Below are 24,825 nucleotides of genomic sequence, written 5' to 3' on the forward strand. Positions count from 1 at the left end.
CTGTTGATGATATCCTGCTCGTCAGTCCTGCCTACTTAAGCCATTCAGCCCAGTAGATCTCTGCCTTCGCCTTGGTCAACATCACAGACATTCTCCTGCGTTCCTGTTAAAAGACTTGCTTTTCTGACATCCCTTCTGGCTCCAGATCCTGCTTGCTGTTCCACTACATCGATCCCTGACTTTTGGCTTGGCTGACTATCCTATCCGGTTACTGAAATTTGGCTATGTTTTGACTATGTTTGTTCTTTTTACTTTTATTATTAAAGTACTTGAGTCTTTACTTTATTAGTAAAGTACTTTTCTACTTCTGTCTCGGTCTGATTTCATGGTTTCTGACAGGATGATTAGGAATTGATTTAGATCTTTGAGATCTAGAATGGGTCTGACATCTCCACTCGGTTTTGGCACCATGAAGAGATTTAAATAAAAACCCATGCCTTGCTCCTCTGTTGGAATTTCTGTAATCACACCCTGTGACATCAACCGGTCCAGTGCCTGGAATAAAGACCTTCTTTTTAACGGGTCTCTGGGAACATTCGATCTTAGAAAACGAAATGGTCCATCCAGCCCAGCTAAAGCCAAATCGTCCTTGGTGACGTAAGCAGAGGCTGAAATGTTGGATGTAGCTACTATGCCTGACAGCCTCATTGGCTCAGACTGGCTAGTCGCCTCTGGCTTTTCAGGGGAGGATAGTACTGTGGAAGCGTGACTAGGATCCTCAGATCCTGACAGCGGTGCCCTTGCACTCCTCTCTGCTGTATTCCCCCCCACCTTTCTTTTGGGAAGACTTGGTCCTAAGCACAAAATGCAGAGGTACTCACAATATGCATCTACTGCTGAGCTGTAGCCCAGCAAGAAAAAGCCGCTATCACTGCTCAGCCTAAAGCCCAGTAGGCATGCCTTTAAATGCCTGTATCCACCCCCATACACTGCTTACATGCCCCAGTATACTCTGTGTCCCTCCGTCAGCCACCAAACTCTTTACAAAGTCACAAAATTTATAGCTACTTAGCCTCTTAGCGCCATGCTATGTGCACGCTCGCCTCCCATGTGCGCGCCGGCCGCGCCTAAGCCCCGCCCCCTGCTTCCTACGGTGGCCTTTTACAAGCTGACCCGCACGTGCACATGGACGATGGAGGTCCTGTTATCGGGATAGCTCAGGGGAGAGAGGGGCTGCGCTACCGTAGGGGAATGCCGGCCGCCCCGCTCCCGTCATCGAAACCAGCCTCTGGGGGCAGGGCTGCGTGTCGTGGGCTAGGAGGCGGGCGGTCCCAGGGTCATGGACAACTGGTAGACCAGGATAAGAGGCAATGCTGTCTCCAAAGCAGCGCTGCTAGACACAGAAAACGAAGCATGATAAGTAAAAACCAGGTATGTTACAATACACACTCTAGTGGTGAAAAACAGGCAAGGCATTCACTACTCAGAAGAAATCCCTTGAAGTGAACTATATGTGTTCCTTTCCCAGGTTCTTTCTTTGTTTTAAAAAAAAAAGCAAAAAAAAAAAAAAACTTACCATTCACACCGCAGGATACTGCTGGAATACACAGCCAGACCCAATCTTCACCCATCACGGCGGGCCAGGTTTTCGAACGGACCTTCAAAGACTGGGTCCCCCTTGCATACAGGGGTCCACACCCTTGGACCTGTACAGCACCCTGCCAGGACAACCTTTGGAGGGCTGGACCCTGGGATCCAGGCCCTTGGATACATGACTAAATCAAAGAGGAGCATTACAGGCAAAAACCTCGCTTCTTCTTCCTCGAGGCTCGGGTACCATCCATTTTGGCCTTTCTATTGCCACTTTGAATGGATCCGACTGTATAGCCCCTTGATCCTGGCATTGGTTTCTCCAATGGGGCTGTCTATATTATAGTAGTTCAATCCACCGTGACCATCACCTTGAGACACTGGCAAAGTGTCAGGTACAGGTACTTCCTGTATGGGAGGGGTTATATAGAGGGGGACTTCCTGTCTTTGGGTGTGCCAGTGTCCATTCACATATAGGTGGCGTATAACCCACATAGTAATTACTATGGCTGCTCTGTGTCCCGTGATGTACAATAAAGAAATGCTGTTTTTTTTTTTCATTTTCATTGCATGTAATTGGGTATTTTTTGCAAAGTGAAGCTTCACCTCATTTACTAAGCTAATACCCTTTTGGTCCTTTCTGTATACTAGTCTGTTATGAAGGGAAAAGGCTGTAATAGGCCTTTTAAAGCTAAGGGCAACTACCAGAGGTGAGGGCACAACCGAACAAGTGTGTAGTCATGTGGTAGAGCACTAGTGTTGATTTGCAGTGAAACACTGAGAAGAACACAAGAAAACATATGCAAAGAATATATATTGTCACAAGGGCTTTATTCATTTCCCAGCAAGATGGACAATATTTGGGATGTTTGATTTTGGTGTATAAAATTGGAGGAGTTCTTTTGGTGTGCATAATATTTAAATTATACTGCATTATGTTTATGTCTGTGCACAATATTTTATGGTATAGAATAAGTATTGATTGAATATATTATTTATACAAATATATGGTGGCATCTGGATATATAGAACATAGATTGACTGTAGGATAGGAGGTATATAGAGGGAACTCATTATAGTACTACTTAGGGAGAGGTATACTTCAGTAGAAGGTAGTGCATGAGAATGAATGATTTATTAATGCAGTGAAGACCCAAGTCTGTAATACTGGAATATCACACACAACACTTTCCAACTAGTAAATGAAATATCAGTATTAAAAGGTAGCAATATTAGAACGAGTATGGCTGAGAGGATGAACGCCAACGATTCCATATTATCTTGGTTGCGGGTTGCAGTTGGTTTTGCTGTGCCAGTTACAACAGGAGATTCCCAGCAGGCATCATGATTAGATGTCGAAATTACTCCAAATGACTTGATTGACCAAGTTGTTATGCCTCTATATTTCATATAGCCTGTCAGTTAATTATTTTATAATCTACATGGAGCTCACAGATGTGGTCAGGAAGTATTGTTTTATAATGTCTAATGACCTATACCACATTTAGAGTTATGTAAAACCATATTAGACCAACCTTTTGTCCTATCTGTCCTTGACATCTGTTTCTCAGCTTCCTTATATTTCTCCATTAGTTTACTCTAGAAGCAAACAATACAGATGTTTTACTATCAGTATATATTTCTCTTATAAAATAAATCAATAGATAAAATAGAATATACAGTGATTTAAAAGTGTCTTAGATATACAGTATATGTGAATATGATTAGCTTAATGCAAAGAAAACGATTGGTTGTAGTTTTGTGCATGTAGACATCCATCATGTACAATATACATGCTGTACAGTGACTGTGCTTTACTGATTTTATTGCTTTCCTGTACATGTAGCACAAATCAGCTGAGGTTCACTAAATAATTAAATCTCAGCAGTTTCCCAGTAAAGGTGCCAACTGCAAAAGCTGACATACAGTGCCTTGAAAAATAATTCATACCCCTTGAAATTTTCAACATTTTGTCATGTTACAACCAAAAACGTAAATGTATTTTATTGGGATTTTATTTGATAGACCAGCACAAAGTGGCACATAATTGTAAAGTGGAAGGAAAATGATAAATGGTTTTCAAAAGTTTTTACAAATCAATATGTGAAAAGTGTGGCGTGCATTTATATTCAGCAGCCCCGAGGCAATACTTTGTAGAACCACCTTTCACTGCAATTACAGCTGCAAGTATTTTGGGTATGTCTCTACCAGCTTTGCACATCCAGAGAGTAAAATGTTTGCCCATTCTTCTTTGCAAAATAGCTCAAGCTCTGTCAGATTGGATAGAGAGCATTTGTGAACAGCAATTTTCAAGTCTTGCCACAGATTCTCAATTGGATTTAGGTCTGGACTTTGACTGGGCCATTCTAACACATGAATATGCTTTGATCTAAACCATTCCATTGTAGCTCTTGCTGTATGTTTAGGGTCACTGTCCTGCTGGAAGGTGAACCTCCGTCCCAGTCTCAAGTCCTTTGCAGACTCTAACAGGTTTTCTTCTAAGATTGCCCTGTATTTGGCTCCATCCATCTTCCCATCAACTCTGACCAGCTTCCCTAACCCTGATGAAGAAAAGAATCCCCACAACATGACGCTGCCACCACCATGTTTCACAGTGGGGATGGTGTATTCAGGGTTATGTGCAATGCTAGTTTTCCGCCACACATGGCGTTTTTCTTCCACGTTTTCTGTGGTACCCACATAGCTTCTCGCAAATGGTGAATGGGACTTCTTATGGCTTTCCTTTAACAATGGTTTTCTTCTTGCCACTCTTCCATAAAGGCCAGATTTGTGGAGTGCACGACTAATAGTTGTCCTGTCGAAAGATTCTCCCACCTGAGCTGTGGATCTCTGTAGCTCCTCCAGAGTTACCATGGACCTGTTGGCTATTTCTCCAATGAATGCTCTCCTTGCCCGGCCTGTCAGCCTAGGTGGACAGCCATATCTTGGTAGGTTTGCAGTTGTGCCATACTCTTTCCATTTTTGGATGATGGATTGAACAGTGCTCCGTGAGAAATTCAAAGCTTGGGATATTTTTATAACGTAACCCTCCTTTAAACTTCTCCACAACTTTATCACTGACTTGTCTGTTGTGTTCCATGGCCTTCATGATGCTGTTTGTTTACTAAGGTTCTCTAACAAACCTCTTAGGGTTTCACAGAACAGCTGTATTTATATGGAGATGAAATTACACACAGGTGGACTCTATTTACTAATTAGGTGACTTCTGAAGGCAATTGGTTCCAATAGATTTTAGTTAGGGGTATCAGAGTAAAGGGGGATGAATACAAATGCACGCCACACTTTTTAGATATTAAGACCCCTATCACACTGGAGGCTTTTATCATGCGCTACAGCGCTAAAAATTAGCGCCTGCATAGAGCCTGAAAAAAGCCTCAGCTGCAAACCCAGTGGGAAGCCCGAGTGCTTTCACACTGCAGTGCTGCGCTGGCAGGGCATCACAAAAAGTCCTGCCAGCAGCTTCTTTGCAGCGGTGGAGGAGCGGTGAATACACCGCTCCTGCCCATTGAAAACAATGGGGCAGCGCCGCCTTACCGCCGGCAAAGCGCCACTGCAGCGGCGTTTTGCGGGCGGATTTAACCCCTTTTCGGCCACTAGCGGGGGGGGTTAAAACCGCCCCATTAGCAGCCGAATAGCGCCACTAAAACGACGGTAAAGTGTGAATGGGGTCTTATTTGCAAAAAATGTTGAAAACCATTTATAATTTTCCTTCCACTTCATCATTGTGTGCCACTTTGTGTTGGTCTATCACATAGAATCCAAATAAAATACATTTACGTTTTTGGTTGTAATATGACAAGGCACCGTAGAGGAATCGATCTTTCCTTATTCCTCCCGCAGCCGCTGAATGCCTGCAGGAAGAAGAGGAAGAGAAGCAGGCATTCAGCGGCTGCAGGAGGAATATGGGAAGATCAATTTCTCTATATGCAGCTGTCCACCACCCCGCTCCTCCTATCCAACTTCTTTTGCTGGCCCCCCAGTGCTCGCCGCAGTGATCTCCAGACCCCCCACTGCTCTCCAGCTCCCCCCCACTACTCTCCATCCCCCCCTGCTCTCCAACCTCCACCCAGTGCTCCCCAGCCCCCCCACTGCTCTCCATCTCCCCCCTAGCGCCAGCCCCCCCACAGTGCTATCCTCCCCCCATACTCCCTGCCCCCCTAGTACTCTCCAGCCCCAGTGCTCTCCACTCCCATACTCTCCACCCCCCCCAGTGTGCTCCAGCTCCCCCCAGTGCTCTCCAGCTCCCCCATGCTCTCTGGCGCCCCCAGTGCTCTCCCCCCAGTGATCTCCACCCCACCCCCATGCTCTCCACCCCTACCTGTGATCTCTGCCACCCCTGTGCCCTTTACCAGCCCCCCTCACCCCCTGCAGCTCTGACAGGTTCTCCCCTCCTTTCTTCCGCTGGCTGCTGCAGGGATCTGTCAGGATGGAGAGTGGAGAAGGGACCGCTATCATGGGCTGCTCAGTCTAAAATGCCCAGGCCTATTTTTTGTCTCAGTCCAGGCCTGATTGCACTCAGCCCCTAAGTACATCCAAGCTTGTGCTCTGCTCATACAGGGTAAAGTTAATCAGAAATCTGTGTACAACAACATAATAATAATATAGCAGAACAAGGGACTTTTTGGAGTAAAACACCAAGGGCATGACACACACACTAAAAATTATAGTTAAATTTAGTTGAACACATTGATATAATCAAATACCAATGTTTACTGGGCATAAAAAGGTAATTACATTCAAGAAAATTCTTACTTTTTGGTCAATGCCTAGATTCATCAACTTGCCAACATTTGCAGCAAATCCTGTAAAGCATTCAATAAAAACACATCAGGGGATTAAACATGCTTTCACATGTATGCATATCCTGTTATGTAGACACCAAAAGCAGCTCCTTGCATTCTCCACATATCTTACCTTATTTCTATTATTGTTAAATTTCCTAGCAGAATTTTCAGCTGGTGTACCATTTCCCAGAGACACCAGGTTTTGGTGTAATCTGGGAAACCAGGCTTGTGCATATCTTTGCTCCAGGACCCAAAATTGTTGGCATGACATTGCCTTGGTATGCCATTTCACACCAATTTATTTGATCTCTGGGTGAAAGTAGCACTAAACCCAGATTGCAGGATGGGTTCAAATGAAAATTCTTGTTTAACAAGCCATAAAAATACATACAAAAAAATATTTATACTAATACAAAGAGAAAAAGCACCAGGTATTTACCAAGGGCTTCAATGGAGCGACAGTGGGGGGTGGGGGTGCAGCAAAACTATGTATTAGTGCATGTGGGTGGGAGGGCTGCATGGAAAAAGTTAGATTCCTTTGAAATATAAATTTACCCCGAACCCTGAATACCACTGAAACAAAAGGATTTGTCTTCTGTAACCTCATGTAAATCCTGGTAGTTTGCTGCTTATTTAGACCCTGTGTCATGGACTTGCATTCCCATACATGTCTATGAGAAAGCAAAACCCACTTGAAGGAGGTGAAATGCAGATCAGAAGGATATCAAGTGCAGGTCAAATGCACCTATCCTGGGTTGGTGCTATTGGATGGTAATTTTTTTAAAGCGTGATGACGGTGACTTCCCATGAGACCCTGAGGAAGTCATTCTGACAAAACGTTTATGTGTATGATGGGTCTGCTGACGTTATCATGCTCGGAGATGGAACTGTGTGAGTGCTGTGATGCTGAAGTTTGCACTTGCAGCCTGATAGATTTCATGCACTTATAATAAGCTGATGATTGACTTCATATGTGTGAGTTAAATTGTATTATTTAGGGACTGGCGCTGTGCAGTGCAGTATGAAGCGATGTCAGATCTTCCATGCAGAGGTGGTCAATTATAATGGTGAACTGCTTTGTGATGGGGATTGATACTGAGTGATTTTTCATTATCTGAAGTGACACAGCAGTTGGCGAGAACACTTTTTCATATTTGGCCCCATATGCGACTTAGTGTACATTGCCATTGACAGGACAGGAGAAGCATTTATTACAGCAGAGACATAAAACCCTATTCGTCAGAGGTTTTAAAAATAATTAATTTAATTCTGCTTAAGTCTATGGCCAGCCTAATCCACATGTAGACATATGTGGTTCATGCCTGGCATAAAGTCATGGTACTGGTTTATCAAGTGGAATAAAGTCCTGGTACTGGCTATCAAGTTGGAAAACATAGGTTCAATTGCTCAGTTACTTGAGATCTGTTGACAGGAATGTCTAAAGCTGTTTGCAGACATGAGATTAAGGGTGTTGATGGTCATGTTTGTGGAAACCTTTACTGCATATACCAAAGTATCGTCAAAGCTGCTACTATTTCTATCTTTATAATATGCTGTAATTTCTGTAATCCACAATGCTCCATCTGGTAAACTGTGCTCGCCATCTAGTGCCCCCCAACTCACTAAACCCTGAACATCCAACCTCATAGCCCTTTCTGTGACCAAATGGGCACTATTTTCTGGTTTACCTAAAGGGAATTTATTTTAAATGCATACCAGAGCTGGTTTCTGTTTGTGAAGACTTTGCGGACAGTGCAGCAACATTTGTTTTATCTGGAGATACAAAAAAATCTTTATTGTAAGGTTACATGCATCATAAAACATTGAAACTGTATGGGGGCTGTACAAAAGGTAATACAAAAGTGGGCATAGCTTTTTTATTAACTTTCATAGGCTGTTCAAGTTTCATGTGTTGGTAGAATATCCCTTCGTCTATAGTTACCCTTCTTTTTCACAGCGGGTACATATTGGATTCCAAGCAGAAGCAATGTGCTGTCATTGAGTTCTTGACAAAGGAGGGGTGCAGGTTGTTTGACATCCACAGAAGGCTACAGAATGTTTACAATGATGACACCATTTAAACTTCTTTATCCATCCATGCACATTGCTCTTATCAATCGTGTCATTTCTATAAACATTCTGTAGCCTTTTGTGGATGTTGGACATCGAGCACCCCTCCTTCACTGATGGCAATGAAGGCACATTGCTTCTGCTTGGAATTCATTATTTACCTGCAATGAAACATGTGAAATTTGAATAACCTATGCAAGTTTATTGAAAATGTTATGCCAACTGTGGCATTACTTTTAGTACAGCCCTAGTAACTCTTGTGATTTAAGTATCCAGAACCCATACCGCACAGGCATTAATAGTCTTGGCTTCCCTTAGTTTTGCTTTCCACCAAACGGAATCACAACTCTTTTATTTCTGCCAGCTTGTTCTCTGCCCATCCCATCAATATTTATCTCTACCTACAGAGATACTTATTAGGCATAGTTTTAGTAAAAGATTTGTGTATCCAAAAATACAATGCAAAACCCCACAGAAGCACAAATGACACAAGCAACAATGCACGAAATGTAAAAAACAACTTTCTAGAGTGTACATAGAGTGTAATAATGGGGAGCATAGATATGTTACATAAAATTGCTCACTGTAGCACTCTAGCACCTGTCTGCTGTGATATAGCGTATGTGCAGGTGAATGTGTATTTTTGAGATAAAAAATTAAACGATTCTAATTTTGCTTTCCAAAACTTTTTTAGGTTTCACAGAAACATCTTTTAGTGTTTAAACAGTCAACTTTTCAAAATGCTAGCCTAATCTGCCCAAGAATTATATTTTACAGACCTTTCAGCATTTATATTGAACAATACATATAGAAAAATAATAATTTGTATATTGCTTTTAGAAGAGATCATAATTGTATTATACCTCTGTATGTTCATGTGGCTTAAACCAATACTGTAAACATTAGAGACCATTATGAAAAAAAAAAACAAAACAAAAAAAAACAGTTGACTTGGAACCCCAGAAGTACATGCAACCATGTAATACAAAGATGCCCATTTGCTATGCATGCGTGCTTTAGGCTACATGAGCATGTTTTTACCTACCAGGTATGACTTTGTATGAATCCAATTGCAGTGTGGCTTTTTATAATGATACATCTAATGATATATCTATACATTATAGATATATATCTATAAGTACAAAGCTTCTTTCCTTATATACAGTGCCTCGAAAAAGTATTCATACCCCTTTGAAATTTTCCACATTTTGTCATGTTACAGCCAAAATCGTAAATGTATTTTATTGGGATTTTATGTGATAGACTAACACAAAGTGGCACATAATTTTCAAGTGGAAGGAAAATGATAAATGGTTTTCAAAATAAATATCTGAAAAAGTGTGGCGTGCATTTGTATTCTGTTCCCTTTACTCCGATACCTATAACTAAAATCTAGTGGAACCAATTGCCCTCCAATTGTCCAACTGTGTGTAATTTAATCTCAGTATAAATACAGCTGTTCTGTGAAGCCTTAAGAGGGTTGTTAGAGAACCTTAGATGGGTCAGGGATGAAGTTGTGGAGAAGTTTAAAGTAGGGTTAGGTTATAAAAAAAATATCCCAACCTTTGATCATCTCACGGAGCACTGTTCAATCCATCATCTGAAAATCGAAAGAGTATGGCACAAATGCAAACCTACCAAGACATGGCTGTCCACCTAAACTGACAGGCAGAGCAAGGAGAGCATTAATCAGAGAACCAGCCAAGAGGCCCATGGTAACTCTGTAGGAGCTTCAGAGATCCAAAACTCAGGTGGGAGAATCTGTCCACAGGACAACTATTAGTCGTGCACGACACAAGTCTGACCTTTATGGAAGAGTGGCAAGAAGAAATCCATTAGTGAAAGAAAGCCATAAGAAGTCTCATTTGCAGTTTGCGAGAAGCCATGTTGGTGACACACGAAAAACTAACACTGCACATCACCCTGAACACACCATCCCCACTGTGAAACATGGTGGTGGCAGCATCATGTTGTGGAGATGCTTTTCTTCAGCAGGAACAGGGAATCTGGTCAGAGTTGATGGGAAGATGGATGGAACCAAATACAAGGCAATCTTAAATGAAAACCTGTTATGCCGTGTACACACGGTCAGACTTTTCGTCTACAAAAGTCCGACGGACGCCGACGGACTAAAGCTGGCTGACAATCTGATTGTGTGTGGGCTTCCCCCGGACTTTCAGTGGACTTTCAGCTGACTTTTCCAGCCGCAAGTCTGACGGACTTTAGATTTGAAACATGCTTCAAATCTTTACGTCGTTACTACGCCGGACCCAGAAATCCGCTCGTCTGTGTGCTAGTTCGACGGACAAAAACCCACGCTAGGGCAGCTATTGGCTATCAACTTCCTTATTTTAGTCCGGTGTACGTCATCACGTACGAGTCTGTTGGACTTTTGTGTGATCGTATGTAGGCAAGTCCGTTCATAAGAAAGTCTGCCGCAAGTCCGTCGAAAGTCTGTCGGACAAGCTGTCGGACTTTTGTAGCCGAAAAGTCCGACCGTGTGTACGCGGCATTAGAGTCTGTAAAAGACTTGAGACTGGGGTGGAGGTTCACCTTCCAGCAGGACAATGACCCTAAACATACAGCCAGAGCTACAATGGAATGGTTTAGTTTAAAGAATATTCATGTGTTAGAATGGCCCAGTCAAAGTCCAGACCTAAATCCAATTGAGAATCTGTGGCAAGACTTGAAAATTACTGTTCAGATGCTCTCCATCCAATCTGACAGAGCTTGAGCTATTATGCAAAAAAGAATGGGCAAACATTTCACTCTCTAGATGTGCAAAGCTGGTAGAGACATACCCAAAAAGACTTGCAGCTGTAATTGTAGCAAAAGTTGGTTCTACAAAGTATTGACGCAGGGGAGTACAAATGCACACCACACTTTTCAGATATTTATTTGTAAAACATTTTGAAAAGCATTTATAATTTTCCTTCCACTTTACAATTATGTGCCACTTTGTATTGGTCTATCACATAAAATCCCAATAAAATACATTTACGTTTTTGGTAACATGACAAAATGTGGAAAATATCAAGGGGTATGAATACTTTTTCAAGGCACTGTATGTGAGGCTGTCAGTTTGCAATACTCTTGACCAAATCTTTGCCCTGGCTATCCTCCACTCATGCCCATTTATACATGTATTGTTTTGTACACTTGTGTTTTCTGAGTAATCAATGCGTAGTCTGTAAATACGTACTTTTTTACTTTGCCATTATTCTTTTCACAATAAAAAGATATATATGTATATTAACACTTGGCAAGGCCAAAGCAACACATTTTATGGGCAGCAGGAAAATCTGAACTCACCATAAAGGAGTACAGTGTCTTCATCTGTGTGTGTTATCTCCTCCACAAGCATGGATCCATATTCCTCAAGGTCACCAGGAGAAGCTGGCTTGTCCGATGTCTGCCCTGCATCCATTATTACCATAAAAATATTACGTGTTAAAAGAAGCAACTTAACCACTTTTCAACACAAAATTTTGTCTGTTAAGCCTTCTCACTTGATGCCACAATTATTTTCTTATTACAAAGATATATATGTATATACATGTTTATTAACACTTGGGAAAGCCAAAGCAACACATTTATGTGCAGCAAAAATACTTACCAGAAAGGAGTACAGTGTCTTCACCGTCATGCACACATCCATCTTCTGGGTGGTTACCAGGAGAAGCTGAATCATCCACTGTCTGCCCTGTGTCCATTTTAACCATAAAAAAGGCATTAAATTGAGCTGATGTAAATACTTTTCAACACAAAATTCCATCTGTTATGCCTTCCTGCTTGCCACCACCATTATTTTCTTATTAAAAACATATACAGTATGTGTACTGTATATATTTGTATAATAATAATTGACCAAGCCAAAGCAACACATTTTATGTGCAACCAAAAAAATCTGAGCTCATTAGAAAGGGGTACAATGTATTTATCTGCTATCTCCTCCACAAGCATGTGACCATCTTCTGGGAGGTCACCAGGAGAAGCTGGCTCATCCACTGTCTGCCCTGTATCCATTATTCTCATAAACATATTAATCATCAAATGGAGCTAAAGTAAATACCTTTGGACAAAAACTTCTTCTCATTTAGTTATATTGGAGTTTACATTTTTATATTTTAATGTTTATTAGCGTTTTCACATACAAAAGAAAACATACATTAAGACTTTGGTCACATTTCCTTCAGCGCTGTACAGTTCAGTAGTGGCCATAAGTAATTTTGTTCTGATACAGGCACAAATAATATCATCATACAATATAAAGTATTATGTTATCTGAAAAGGGTCATTGTTGCATTAACTTACAAAAATGTATAGTTGCAATCCCTTTTATAGGTGCACCATCTTATTCCAAGTTACAAATGAGAAGATGGGAAAGTACCAAATAACTTATTTTGATAATTGTGAGAAAAATAGAGGAAAAGACAGGAAAAGATTAGGAGAAAAGAAGAAAAAAAAGTATAGCTGATGGAGGGGAGGATTGGTATCTCTGGGGTATCATGAGTCAACGGAAAGATATCATGTCCATGGGTCCTACTTTTTCTCAAACTTGATTTGGGTGTTATTGAGTATACATGTGAGTTTATCATTAATCATAATGCAGTTTAATTTGTGTTTGACATGGTCAGTGGACACAACCTTGCGATCACAATTCTAGCAGTTAGAATTATATATGACACTAATCCCTTTTTAGAGGTTTAGGAAATCCATTGACAGTTTTCTGAACCAGTGCTTCTTCTAGTGGCCTAGAGATATTCACCATGGTGACAGAATTAATTAATTTGAAGATTCTGACCCAGAATTTAGTTATTTTAGGGCATCGCCACCTTATGTGTAGCATGGAACCCACTTGGCCACAGTTTCTAAAACATTGAGATGACATTTGTGGGCACATTTTAGCTGCTCTGGTGGGGACCGTGTAGCATCTTAGTAGCGTTTTATAATCAGATTCCACAAAGGCTGTAGATATCATAGATAAATGATGGGCTATTTCTTGCCACTTTGATAGATCTAGACCAAGCCTGGTATGGACTAGCCTTTTTTTTCTGTTCAACCCAGCGTTAGCGCAGCGATCTCCCCCCGCTGAGCTATTGTGTTCTGACAGGGGGACTGCTGCCCCCCCAAGAACACACACCGGTCAGTACTCTCAGCCATTGCCGATCAGCAGACCTTTTCCTTTTTCGGTCATGTCCCTTCATGTTCCTGGACAATCGACCAACTTCTGTCAGACGGGCTGTTATACATTCGGGCCGAATGTTGGCCCAGTTTCTATTAAACTGGCCGGTACTGCACAATATTCAGCCCATGTGTACAAGGCTTAAGTCTATACTCAAGTCTTGTTCCCATTGTTTAATATATGAAAGTTTATGACTTGGTTTAGTTAAAATATTGTAAATTATTGAAATTTGATGTCTTGCAGAATCCCTGGTTTTGCAAAATAATTCAAATAATGTTGATGTTAAAGTACAGGTGGTATGTTTTAGCTTAGTTTTATGGTAAGATGTAAGTTCATTATAATGAAACATTTAACATAGAGTCACAGTCTAGGCCTACAACTTTGGTTGCAGATGTAGTAAGTCCAACATCCTTATTCTAATGCCATTTGGAGCTGCCTTAGGGCAGTTATGATATAAGGGTATATTTTTTATTCTTAGGCAGGATAAGACAAACAGGTGACTGAATGTCAAAGGTAATACCTCAATTTCTTTTACACATTTTTTTTTAAGAAAACCACCTAAACTACTCAGCTCCAATACAAAAAAAAATAAACCATACCTGAATTTCTAAGGTCCCCATCCACACTACTTAAATTTTTCTGTGTCTGTTACAAAGAAAGTACGATTAGCACACCTATAGTAATAAGTTGATATAGATCTGTTTTCAGATGTATGACTGCACATTGTCTTACTTGTTGGGAAACGATACGGTGTTCTGAAGTTTGTTCAGAAGTCGCACCACCTACATGTGTAAAAATAATGATATACATTACTGTGATGGAGAACCATGGAACGGGCTGACATCCAGTGCATTTCTTGAGATTAATAAAAGGTGATAACAAAAACAAAAAACAATTAAAAAAAAAAAAAAAAAAAAACAGAACTGCAACATATGGCAATGGAGGAGCAGGAGATAAAAAAAAAGGCAAAGGCTGTACACAGTCAGTATATATTCAAGGGTACTCATAGTATAATGATGCTGTTGAGATAAAAAACTTTTTATGGTAGGCCTGCCTTTCCTGAATGCTCAAACCTGTGTGAATTGATGAAGTGAATCTGACTGACTTATTTTGAAATCTTTCATTGCTCATGGACATTCCATTTTAGTGCATTGAAACACCAATGCTTTCTAACAGGGGGAGACACTGGAGTCTGTGACTGGTCGGTGAGAGACAAGGATCACATTAGTGGCTATAGGAATGGGATTATGTCAGCATGGTGGGAATTGTGCCTAGATGTCAGGAATCTGTACAGTGTGTTGATACACTGGCATCATTTGAACACCACAGTCATTCGAAAACTAGTACTATTGGACCTACATGGTTGTGAGGTCCATGACGTCTGATGAGTCCAGATTTTTCCTAGCCTGGTGCAAAGACATGGGATTATTTGGCATAAAGGGGGAAGGGCAATCTAATACCTATGAAGTGGTGTCTGGTCTATTCTTGGGGTTGTGCGCTACAGTATGTTTAGGTGCTGACTTTTAATTTTTTGCTGGGGGGGGGCGGAACTCCCCAACACTCAAGATAAACAGCCTGTGGTAAATGTCTCTTAAATGCCTGCATGACTGCAAAAGCTCCCGTATTACAAATCCAGAGTTTGAAGACCACTTTCATGTGTGTATCAGTGTTACAGTGCCTAGCCACCAAAAGCCTTTCCTTACACCAGAAGTCATCAGGAGCGGGTCTACTTTAGGAAGCCAACTGAACTCAAAACTTTTGATACATCACAAGTGGAACAAAACAAACAAAACTTGACCCCCTCAATTACAGCTTTTCAACACATGAGATCTTGTGGGGGAAATTTTGGTGACCTGCTGATCCTTGCAAGGTTGTTTCATCAACCATTCACACTTTTTTGCAGGGGAGTAGTCAGGTGACTATATAACCAAATAACTGTTTCAGGTAGAATCAACCTGTAGCACCCTTAGAAAACATAGCTTTTGGCTCCTTCTGCAGTCAAGGAACCAGTGATTGTTTGCTTTGGTCTGTTCAAGGTTTGACAGGTTAAGAACCTGACTGCTTTTCCCTGCTTCTGGAAGAATTTTCCAGAATATGGGGCTGGGAGAGTCAATCCCTGGAGGGGAGTGTCCAGAAGGTGGCTGGGGAGGTGAGAAATAGTCTGGAGCCCTGAAGAGATTGCTCTTACCTCGGCAGGGAGGGTTGAGAAGCCTCTGGGGCTGCTACCCCCTGAGGCAGCCTGTGAAGTGTGTAGCTGTTCTTTGAGGTCTCAGTTGTGGCAGAGCTGGAAGACTGGAATGGTATTCTGAGGAGCTGTGGGGCTTCATCACAAGGGATCTGGTCTGAAGAAGGATCCTCTCCCTCATTGGACCTTGAGGAAACTGGAAGCTGTCTGGGGGACTTGTGAGTACTGACAGTAATTTATGATCTCTGGTGACTCTGTGCTTTTGCGAGGTAAGTGCCAGAGGTAGCCATGTTCCCAGAAGAACCAATGCATGTGAGCATTCAGAAGAGCGTCCTCTGATTACTGTGCAAGTGTTTTTGAGTATCCCATGCCCTAACCCTTCTCCTGTTTAAAGTTCTTCAAGCAATACATTTAAAGACATCCCCTAGACTGAGTTATTGGAGCAGGAGTGTATGGACTGGTGCTTGTGGTGGTGGGCAGCCTGTGTACTATTAGGGAAGAACCAGCTATTACCAACAGCCCCTATGGGGGAAGTGCTACACACCTCTCAGGATAATGAAGGTGCCAAAGCATTGTACAGACATTGCTACCAATGGGTTAATGTATGTAAATGAAAACTGCTTTTAGGCCATAGCTATCAAAAAATATTCAGGACATATTTTTCTTATATTGGAGGCTAGAGGCATACGTTTTTTCTTTTATACCTTTTTTTTTCATTCTTTAAGGTTAAGGCTTATAACATTGATTGTCATCAAGAGTCCAATAATCAAGAAAATGAAAGCCCAGAAAAAGTGAATTTTGTACAGAAAAATAAACAATACCTGAGGTTCCTAGGTTTTCATCCACATTACTCAAAAAATTCTGAGTCTGTTACAAAGAAAGCAAGCTTAGTACACCTGATAGATGTAGATCAGTCTTGAGATGTACAACAGTACAGAACAAACATTGTCTTACTTGCTGGGAAACTGGAAAAACTGTTCTTGGACTACTAACCACTTCTCTCTTCTGGCCACATGACCTGATAATACTGACTTACAGAAAACAAGGGTTTGTGTGTCACTGTGACATTTATGATTACGGTAAATTCTACTCTGAGGCAAAAACGAATGCAACATGCAGAAATGTAATACTAATTAAAAACTCTGTCCTTCTGAAAAATGTGATATTTTAGGGCTGGGTAATTAAAATATAAACATTGTGAAAAGTATTTTTTACCTACTTTGTTTTTGCTTGTGAAGGCTAAAATTAATATTGGTTTTGAGTCAATTTTATTTAAAGTGTATACATTTTTATACTTTTTTTTTTTTTTAGCTATTACATCCATGGCACAATATTCACTGAACACTAATGGTATTTTTATATTTTCAAAAAAGTTAGTCAGTTGAGTCCAATGGGATTTGAAAATTACAAGCACATCACTAAAAAAAAGATCCTTATCCCTGTGCTAAAGGACAAATTCAAGAACTTTTTAAAAATCCCAGGGTCGATCCCTTCCTTCCCTAAAAATACATTAAACCACCCTGTTTTGAGTTGTGACACCTTTTAAAAGTATGCAAAATCTTGAGGCATTCCAGTCCAAGATGTAAAAAATATAAATGTAACTTATCAATGGGAAACATGAGCCTGATATGATGTGCACAACCACATTGATGAAAATAATTTCAAATCAGAGGCCCCCCTTCAATTTAGCAGTCCTCCCATCACATTAGAGGTATACTGGTCATATCAGAGCCCCCTTCATGTCAGAGGCCTCCCAACACACATCAGAGGTCCCCCTTTCACGTCAGAGGGCCCCATTTACGACAGAGTCCCCCATCACATCACAGTACCCCTCTAAAGGAAAGCCCCCTATCTCATCAGAGTACCTCTATCACATCAGAGTATTCCCATTATCACTTAGTCACCCAATCACAGTGCCCTGTCATCATACCAGAGTCCCCCAATTACACAGCTCCCTGCACCACAGAGCCCCCCAATCACACTGTTCTCCCATCACAAAGCCCTCAATTCACAAAGTTTCCTCTTCACATCATAGCCCTACTTTTTGGCTGCATCAGCAATACAGAGGGCAGGAGGTAGAGCAAATCTGGAGGAGACTGGCTTTTGTCTTCTTCTGAATGTGGGGAGTGGCCTGCCCTCGATCATGCATTGCCATTGTGCGGGAGGCCCAGGATGAACAGCAACTAATGACACCATGCACCCTGCCCTAGAGCTTCATTGGTTGTTATGGTGCTGGTGATTGGTCTGTCCACACCGTGGCAACTCAAAACACTGATCCAGGGCAAAATGGGTTCTGTGCTTGCGGCACCCCATCCTACTTTAAAGGGATGTACATCCTCAAGTCTTTCTGAGTATGATGCTACAAGCTTGGCACACCTATTTTTGGACAGTTTCTCCCATTCATCTTTGCAAGACCTCTCAAGTTCTATCAGGTTGGATGGGGAGCGTCGGTGCACAGCCATTTTCAGATCTCTCCAGAGATGTTCAATCGGGTTCAAATCTGGGCTCTGGCTGGGCCACTTAAGGACATTCACAGAGTTGTCCCATAGCCACTCCTTTCTTATCTTGGCTGTGTGCTTAGGGTCATTGTCCTGATGGAAAATGAGCCTTTACCCTAGTCTGAGGTCCAGGGAGAGCTCTGGAGCAGGTATTATCAAGGATGTCTCTGTACATTGCTGCATTCATCTTTCCCTCAATCCTGACTAGTCTCCAGTTCCTGCCGCTGAAAAATATCCCCCACAGTATAATGCTGCCACCACCATGCTTCATTTTATTTATGGTATTGACCAAATGATGAGCAGTGCCTGGTTTCCTCCAGACATGACGCTTGTCATTTAGGCCAAAGAGTTCAATCTTTGTTTCATCAGACCAATGAATTTTGTTTCTCATGGTCTGAGAATCCTTCAGGTGCCTTTTGGCAAACTACAGGCAGGGTGTCATGTGCCTTTTACTAAGGAGTGGCTTTCGTCTTGCCACTCTACCATACAGGCCTGATTGGTGGAGTGCTGCAGAGATGGTTGTTCTTCTGGAAGGTTCTCTTCTCTCCACAGAAAAACGCTGGCGCTCTGTCAGAGTGACCATCAGGTACTTGGTCACCTCCTTGACTAAGGCCCTTCACCCCGATCGCTCAGTTTGGTCGGCACGCTCTAGGAAGAGTTCTAGTGGTTCCAAACCTCTTCCATTTACGGATGATGGAGGCCACTGTGCTCATTGGGATATTCAATGCTGCAGACATTTTTCTGTACCTTTCCCCAGATCTGTGCCTCGATACAATTCTGTCTCAGAGGTCTACAGACATCATGGCTTGGTTTGTGCTCTGACATGCACTGTTAACTGTGGGACCTTATATAGACAGGTGTGTGCCTTTCCAAATCATGTCCAATCAACTGAACTTACCACAGGTGGACTCCAATCAAGTTGTAGAAACATCTCAAGGATGATCAGTGGAAACAGAATACAATTGAGCTTATTTTTGAGTGTCATGGGGGAACGCCGCGCCAAATTTAAAAAATACGGCATGGGTTCCCCTTCAAGAGCAGACCCGGCCCTTAGGTCTGGTATGGATTTTAAGGGGAACCCCCTACTCCGAAAAAACGGCGTGGGGGTCCCCCCAAAATCCATACGACCCTTATCCGAGCACGTAGCCCGGCCGGTCAGGAAAGGGGGTGGGGACGAATGAGCGGCCCCCCCTCCTGAACCGTACCAGGCCGCATGCCCTCAACATGGGGGGGTGGGTGCTGTGGGGCCCCAAAGCACTTTGTCCCCATGTTGATGAGGACAAGGGCCTCTTCCCGACAACCCTGGCCGTTGTTATTCGGGGTCTGCGGGTGGAGGGCTTATCGGAATCCGGGAGCCCCTTTAATAAGAGGGCCCCCAGATCCCGGCCCCCCACCCTATGTGAATGAGTATGGGGTACATCGTACCCCTACCCATTCACCTGGGGGAAAAAGTGTCAATAAAAAAAACACACTAGACAGGTTTTATAAGTAATTTATTAGGCAGCTCGGGGGGTCTTCTTCCGGCTCCAGGGTTCTTCTTCAGACTTCGGAGGTCTTCTTTGGACTTCTCCGCTCTCTCCGGCCTCTTCTCCCAGTGTCCGGTTCTTCTCCTGCTCTCCGACCTCTTCTCCCGGTGTCTGGTTCTTCTCCCGCTGTCCAGTTCTTCTCCTGCTTTCCGGTTCTTCTGCCAGGCTCCTCCGCTATCTTCTGCTCTTTTGCTGCTCTTTTGCTAGCGGTGGCCCGGTCTTCTCCGTCGTCTTGCTCCCTCTTTTCTTCTTCCGATGTTGACACGACACTCTCTCCCGCTGTAATGCTTTGTGAGCGGTGCGCAATATACTTATATAGGCATATTATATAGGCACGGGGCGTGGTCACCGGGTGATGTCATCTGGTGACCCCACCCCTTATGACATCACAGTCCCATCATGCCCCGGGCTGTGATGTCATAAGGGGCGGGGTCACCGGGTGACATCACCCAGTGACCACGCCCCATGCCTATATAAGTCGTTGCGCACCTCACACACAGCATTACAGCGGGAGAGAGCATTGTGTCAACATCGGAAGAGAAGAGGGAACAAGACGACGGAGAAGACCGGGCCACCGCTAGCAAAAGAGCAGCAAAAGAGCAGAAGATAGCGCAGGAGCCCAGCAGAAGAACCGGACACCGGGAGAGAAGGTCAGAGAGCGGGAGAAGAACCGGACACCGGGAGAAGAGGCTGGAGAGAGCGGAGAAGTCGGAAGAAGACCCCTGAAGTCGGAAGAAGACCTGTCTAGTGTGTTTTTTTATTGACACTTTTTCCCCCAGGTGAATGGGTAGGGGTACGATGTACCCCATACTCATTCACATAGGGTGGGGGGCCGGGATCTGGGGGCCACCTTATTCAAGGGGGCTCCCGGATTCCGGCCAGGGTTGTCGGGAAGAGGCCCTTGATCTCATCAACATGGGGACAAGGTGCTTTGGGGTGGGGGGGGCCGCAGGGCACCTCCCTGCCCCAAAAGCACCCACCCCCCCATGTTGAGGGCAAGCGGCCTGGTAAAGAAGGGGGGGTGCGCTCGCTCGTCCCCACCCCCTTTCCTGACCTGCCGGGCTGCATGCTCAGATAAGGGTCTGGTATGGAGGTGCCAGGACTGCATTCCGGCTGACAAAAAGCCTGGCTGTTAAACCCATTTCCTTCTCTAACTGGCTTGTGTAGTGGCATGATTTTGTGGGAAATGTCTGTATACCATCTATACTGATCAGAGTGAACAGAAACCCAAAGCTATAAATTACTTTTGCATCCACAATTCTGGAAGTTCTATGGTCTGAACAGTTTTGTGATAAACTCAAGCACTGGGCCCCAATGAGTTAGGGCTGGAAGAAGCACAGGCATAGCTCTCTTGCAGCTTAAATATCACTGATTAATCCCTCACATGCCATGGTCTGCTCTACAGACTTCTCCTACAAACCCATAGTTATAATGAGCATCTGATTTGCTCTCATATACAGTACATTCCCTACCTAAAGTGATTGTAAATGCTTTGCTCTTTTTTTAATAACAAACAGGTTTATACTTATCTGCTCTGGAATTGCACAGAGCAGCCCCAAATCTCCTCTTCTCAGGTACCCCACCAACACTCCTGGCTCCTCCCTTCCGACAAGCACCCGCTTTCTATGGGGGCACTCATGCAGGTTCATTCTGAAGCTTCGCTGTTTGCGTCTTTTGGCTTTGATTTACAGCAGCAGAAGCCAATGGTTCCCTCTGCTTCAGCAAAGCCAGTGAGACCAGGAAGTGAGGGGAGAGAAGAGCTACAGACCGGTGTTCTGCCGAGAAAGTTCCGCTCGGCGGATAAGTTCCCCCCTCTACTGCGCATGCGCAGTAGGATCCGGCGGAAATAGCCGAAGCGGAACAGCTGAAAATCAGCTGTACACGGCGCCTGTAAGAGGGCCGCTCGCCACGCTTCGGGCACGGCCTCGCTGCGCTCGGCACTTTTAGATTCCCCCTCTAGGTCCACTTGGATGGTGGGGAAGGAACCTGGACCCAGAGCGCAGGCGCCGTGTACAGCTGATTGAAGCGTTTGAGCTTCGGCTATCTCCGGCGGCTGACATTAGTACGTACTGCACAGGCGCTGCGCCTGCGCAGTACAGAGGGGGAACTTATCCGCCGAGGGAACTTTCTCGGCAAGACACCGGCACAGTGCTGGATCGAATGAGGGCTCAGGTAAGTAAAAAAAAAGGGTATATAAGAGAGAAGAGCCGGCAACTCAAAGTCATTGATGCAAAAATGTATTGGCTACAAATGTATTGTATTGTATTTAGTGAGAAGACACACTGAGCCTTGGCACCTGTGCTGCAGACTGCATACTAGGATTGGATTGCTTCAGTTGAGAGTGCTGCATCTTTCATCTTTCCTCAAGTAAAAAAAGGGGATTCAGATGCCGGGAGGTGGGTCAGGGTTTCTGTTAATGTGACTGCCGTGTGACTGCCGTGATTGCCTGTCACAGCACTTACATGATCAGAAAGCTCTCGATTGCTAGCATGCACCAGGAGCTTTCCGGTACCTGTTGGCTACAGCGCTGGGGGTATTTTACCAGGGCTGTATATATGCAGCCACTCTGCGTTAAAGCCCACCACCAGTGTCAAACAGATTAAAGTATCCAATCCTTTGCCTGCTCTGACTAGAAATTTCTGGTAAAGTTAAACTCATAAAATGACAGTAGCTGACCAGTAGGAAGAATATAAAAGGTTACAAAAAGGTGCAATAATCAAATGCTCATACCTCTGGATTATTTCGTTTCCGTTTGCGCTTCCTATTTCTTTTTGGAAAGCCGCCTATAAAAATGTATTTGTAGGTTAAAAGCTGAACTTTGAGCAGGTATAAAAAGACACCAGTTAAAGTAGTTACTTATTCAGTAAACATGAAAGCCTTCTCAGTGTGCTGCTGTTTTTCCTTCCCTGGCTCTATGAGATCCTTATGCAGCTGAGAACAGAAGGTATGTGATCACTTATAAAAAAGGAAAGAAAAATATATTTATAATGTTTTTCATCTTTCATATCAAAGTTTTACCTTGCATTTCTATTTTGATCTGGTTGTTTTACAAGGTGAGGGTTCACAAATACATAATTAAATCTACTTGCACGGTTTATATGGGAAATCTCTACTGATGGGTCAATAGTCATTACTATGCAACTCCACCTTTGTGGCAAATTTAGTATTATAAGACATGGCAGCAAATTATCAGCTTTTAATCAGCAACCAGTACCACACTGCCATGACATTTGTATGTCCTAAATTTGCCCTAGTATTTAGGTGAGCATTTGTAGGACTTTGGTAGACACATTTGGGGTTATTTTTTCAGCGGTAATGTGGGGGGATGAAGCACCTCTAGCATTGAATGTATGTAATGACAAGGCATGCTGGAATGTGCTGTAGGGTCTATTGATGCTGACTGCAGAAGAATTCATTGTTGCACGAGGTCTATTGTTCCTGGGGAGATCTATTGTTGCTAGACGGTTCTTAAAATGCTGGTGGGTCAATTGTTGCTGGGAGGGACTTACTGTTGATGGCTCTTGGAGGTTTTATTCATGCTAGCTGCTGGGAGATCTATTATTGCTGGGGGAGGGGGGTATATTGTTGCTGTGGGCAGATCTAATATTGCTGGGAGATATATTGTTGCTGGCTGCAGAGGGATCTACTTTATTACTTTTCCTGTAATCATTACCATTTTCCCTATAAATTACTTAGCACCACTAAATTAAATTTGGTTCTGTAGTCTCTAAAAGGGGCAGTGCTGGAAGGTGGTTATAGGGTGGAACCAAAGGACAGTGCTTGACAGTGGGCGGGGGGAGAAAGGGGTAAATGGGGGGGGGTTATTGGGGGCAGGGCGTACATGCACCTATTCTCTGTGGCTGGGGGGAAAGGGGTTACTGGGGGGGGGGGGGGGTTACTGGGGGGGGGGGGGTTATTGGGGGCAGGGAGTACATGCACCTATTCTCCGAGAAAAAAATGGATATATCACATTATAAACTTTTAGGAGGGCAAGGATTTATGTGAATGGTTGTAAGTACACCGCGGCTCATGTGTAAGGTAAAGTCTACAGGTTTTGAAAGATCAATTTGTAAATGGATAGAAAACTGGCTAAAAGATAGAATTCCAAGAGTAGTGGTCAATGACTCGTACTCTGAATGGTCTAAGGTTATCAGTGGTGTACCCCAAGGTTCTTAATAAATTCTATAGGGTCTGGGATTAAAAGTAACATTTCTGTCTTTGCAGATGACACTAACGTCTGTGTAGGACGCCTCCAATTTACAAGCCAACCTCAATGCACTGTCTAATTGGGCAACTAAGTAGCAAATGAGGTTTAATGTTGATAAATGTAAAGTTATGCACTTGGGGGCTAAGAATATGCATGTATCATAAGTACTAGGGGGAGTACAACTGGGGGAATCAATGGTGGAGAAGGATCTGGAGGTTTTGGTAGATCATAAACTCAATAATAACATGCAATGTCAAGTTGCGGTTTCCAAAGCGAGCAAAGTCTTTTCTTGTATTAAGAGAGGTATGGACTCCAGAGGGAGATATAATTTTGCCCCTGTACAAACCATTAGTAAGACCTAATCTAGAATAGGCAGTTCAGTTTTGGGCACCAGTTCCCAAAAAGGATATCAGGGAACTGGAGAAAGTGCAGAGAAGGGTAACCAAACTGATAAGAGCCATGGAGGAGCTCAGCTATGAGGAAAGAGTAGAGGAACTGAATCTATTCCCTCTTGAGAAGAAGGGATTAAGGGGGATATGATCAACATGTACAAATATATAAGTGGTCCATATCATGAACTTGGTGTTGAGTTATTCACTTTAAGGTCATCACAGAGGACAAGGGGGCACTCTTTACGTCTAGAGGAAAAAAGATTTTATCTCCAAATACGGAAAGGTTTCTTCTTAGTAAGAGCTGTGAAAATGTGGAATAGACTCCCTCCAGAGGTGGTTCTGTCTTAGTCGATTGCTTTAAAAAAAGGCCTAGATTCTTTTCTAAATGTACACAATATAACTGAGTACTAACATTTATAGGTAAAGT

The 24,825-nt window shown here is 43.1% G+C and overlaps 1 protein-coding gene across 8 annotated transcripts in view; it reads right to left on the reverse strand.

The window, feature by feature from the left end:
* Positions 1–24,825, reverse strand: part of LOC141127058 (uncharacterized) — a 291,214-nt gene that overhangs the window by 12,739 nt on the left and 253,650 nt on the right. For all 8 annotated transcript variants that reach the window (XM_073613212.1, XM_073613215.1, XM_073613214.1 and 5 more), the window contains 9 exons: positions 22,530–22,582; positions 16,597–16,642; positions 14,323–14,372; positions 14,190–14,235; positions 12,022–12,108; positions 11,718–11,822; positions 8,052–8,108; positions 6,304–6,353; positions 3,066–3,129 (listed from right to left, as the gene is read on the reverse strand). In XM_073613212.1, the coding sequence (XP_073469313.1) occupies positions 3,066–3,129; positions 6,304–6,353; positions 8,052–8,108; positions 11,718–11,822; positions 12,022–12,108; positions 14,190–14,235; positions 14,323–14,372; positions 16,597–16,642; positions 22,530–22,582 (558 nt within the window). The remainder of the gene's footprint in view (positions 1–3,065; positions 3,130–6,303; positions 6,354–8,051; positions 8,109–11,717; positions 11,823–12,021; positions 12,109–14,189; positions 14,236–14,322; positions 14,373–16,596; positions 16,643–22,529; positions 22,583–24,825) is intronic.

Source organism: Aquarana catesbeiana, linkage group LG02, assembly GCF_042186555.1.
Source record: "Aquarana catesbeiana isolate 2022-GZ linkage group LG02, ASM4218655v1, whole genome shotgun sequence".
In the NCBI taxonomy this organism is placed as follows: Eukaryota; Metazoa; Chordata; class Amphibia; order Anura; family Ranidae; genus Aquarana; species Aquarana catesbeiana.